General features: G+C 48.7%; 1 protein-coding gene across 1 annotated transcript in view; it reads left to right on the forward strand.

The window, feature by feature from the left end:
• The first annotated feature begins 926 nt into the window (after positions 1–926).
• The window catches only part of LOC137617400 (uncharacterized), a 16,165-nt gene continuing 14,591 nt past the window's right edge, over positions 927–2,500 (forward strand). The window contains exons 1-2 of the mRNA XM_068347431.1: positions 927–1,521; positions 1,974–2,500. The exon at positions 1,974–2,500 is cut by the window's right edge and continues 367 nt beyond it. Of these exons, the coding sequence (XP_068203532.1) occupies positions 927–1,521; positions 1,974–2,500 (1,122 nt within the window). The remainder of the gene's footprint in view (positions 1,522–1,973) is intronic.

The raw sequence follows: 2,500 nt of genomic DNA on the forward strand, positions 1-2,500 counted from the left end.
ATGCTGTTACAGCGGACATACAAGAAATGTTCCATCAAGTCAAGGTGCCAAAAGACGACAGGGACTCTTTACGCTTCCTGTGGTAGCCAGGTGGAGACACCAATCAAGCTATTCAAGAGTTCAGGATGACTTCACATGTGTTTGGGGCATGATTGTCTCCAATTGTAGTCAACTTCCACCTCAGACAGGCAGCACTGGACTATGGTGACAAGTATGGTGAAGAAGCTTGCCATGCCATTCGACGCAACTTCTACGTCGACAACTTGTTGAAGTCAATGGACAGCAAGGAAGACTGTATCCAATTGACAAAAGACCTCACTGGACTCTGTGCTGATGGAGGATTTCGGCTGAACCAGTGGGCATCTAGCAAAAAGTGCATTCTCGTTGCCGTGCCTGAAGGGGAGAGAGATAAATCAGTGGCTACATTGGACCTCAGTAAGGACGAGCTGCCTACGGAGCGCGCTTTGGGTATCGACTGGGACATGAGCAGTGATGAGTTCACCTTCAAGATCAACCTAAAGGAGAAGCCTAGGACCTGCAGAGGAGTTCTCTCAGTAGTGGCTTCCTTGTACGATCCACTTGGTTTTGTTGCACCTTTCACCCTGAAAAGGAAGATGTTACTACAAGGCCTGTGTCATCGCAACTTACCTTGGGACGAAGAAATGAACAATGACGATGCAAATTGCTGGAGCAGATGGATTTCCCAGTTTCAGTGTCTAGGAGACTTCAAGATCAGAAGAAGCCTAGTGCCTCCAGACTTTGGGGAGGTATCATCGTACTAACTTCACCATTTCGCGGACGCAAGCCAGACAGGATATGGTGTGGCCACGTATCTGCGCACGGTAAGCAAGAAGAACCGAGTGAACAGTACACTGGTTTTGGGTTGAGCTCGTGTAGCTCCCCTCAAGAGACCAAGCATTCCACAAATGGAATTGACTGCAGCTGCTGTGGCAGCTCAACTTGATTGCAAGATCAGGTCAGAACTCTATTTGGAGTTGTGTGACACAGTGTTCTGGACCGACAGCACGTCTGTCCTGAAGTACATCAGTAACCAGTGTGCAAGATACCACACGTTTTTGAACAACCAGGTAAACCTCATCCGCGACCTCAGTGACATCCCCGCTTGGAGGTATGTGAACACCTCTGCGAACCCTGCAGACCTGGCCTCTCGAGGCCTTGATGTGGATAGCTCGCTGGAGTTGTCGCTGTTGCTGACAGGACCAGAGTTCCTGTGTCAAGAGCAGGGCAGTTGGCTAGCTCTTCCTAACGATGTGAAGCGAGCAGAACTAGATGGGGATTCAGAAATTAAGCAGTCTGCACCCATCTTCAGCATGGTTGTGCCGGAACCTATCTTAGTAGAGAAGATTGCTGCTAAGTTCTCTTCATGGACCAAGATAGTGCGAATCATCGCTAGACTGAGGCGATTAGGAACCAAGAGCGGATCAGAAGTGTTAACTGTAAACGAGATGAATAGTGCAACAACCATAATATGGAAGAAGATTCAAGTTCAAGAGTATGGGAGTGAGATCAAATCACTCTCCAAGACGGATTCCAAGGTGAAGAAATCCAGCAAGATTTGCAAGTTGCAACCATTTCTACAAGAAGGCTTGGTGAAAGTTGGTGGAAGACTCTGTGAAGCCACCATCAGTGATAGCTGCAAGCACCCCATCATTCTTCCATCCAAGTCCTCAATTGTGAGGAAGATGGTGCGATGGACCCATGAAACAAACAGCCATTGTGGGCAGAACCATCTTATGGCTGAACTAAGAAAAAATTACTGGATCGTTCATGGAAATTCAGTAGTTAGATCTGTGATATGTGACTGTGTCATCTGTAGAAGACTCCGTTGTCGACCAGTGAATCAAGTGATGGCTGACTTGCCCTCTGACCGGATCTGTCCTGGGGATCCTCCCTTCACCAATACAGGGCAGACTGCTTCGGTCCCTTCTTTGTGAAGCAGGGGTGCTCTACAGTGAAGCGCTGTGGGAGCCATTTTTACCTGCCCGACAGTGTGAGCGATTCACCTGGAGGTTCTCAGCTCGATGGACCAAGACTCCTTTGTGAATGCAGTGAGAAGATTACTGCCAGGCGAGGAGATGTCAAGAGAATATGGTCAGATAACGGTACCAACCTCGTCGCAGCTGACCTACAGGTGAAAGAAGCTCTTCAAGACTTCAAGGAAGTGGAAATTGCCCAAACACTAGCAGCTAAGGGCATCGAGTGGTGTTTCAACCCACCACATGCGTCACACTTCGGAGAAGTCTGGGAACGCCTCATACGCTCAGTGAGAAGAGCTCTCAGTGCAACCTGCCTGCAGCAAGTCTCCACTGACGACACACTATCGACTCTGTTCTGCGAAGCCGAGTCTTTGGTGAATGGGAGACCTCTAACCAAGGTAAACGACGACCCAGACTGTCCACTGCCATTGAAGCCTAGTATGCTGTTGACTCTGAAGAGTGCAGTGCTCCCAGTTACAAAAACTGACCAGAAGGAATTGTAT

The sequence above is a fragment of the Palaemon carinicauda genome, chromosome 23 (genome assembly GCF_036898095.1).
Source record: "Palaemon carinicauda isolate YSFRI2023 chromosome 23, ASM3689809v2, whole genome shotgun sequence".
NCBI classification, from domain to species: domain Eukaryota; kingdom Metazoa; phylum Arthropoda; class Malacostraca; order Decapoda; family Palaemonidae; genus Palaemon; species Palaemon carinicauda.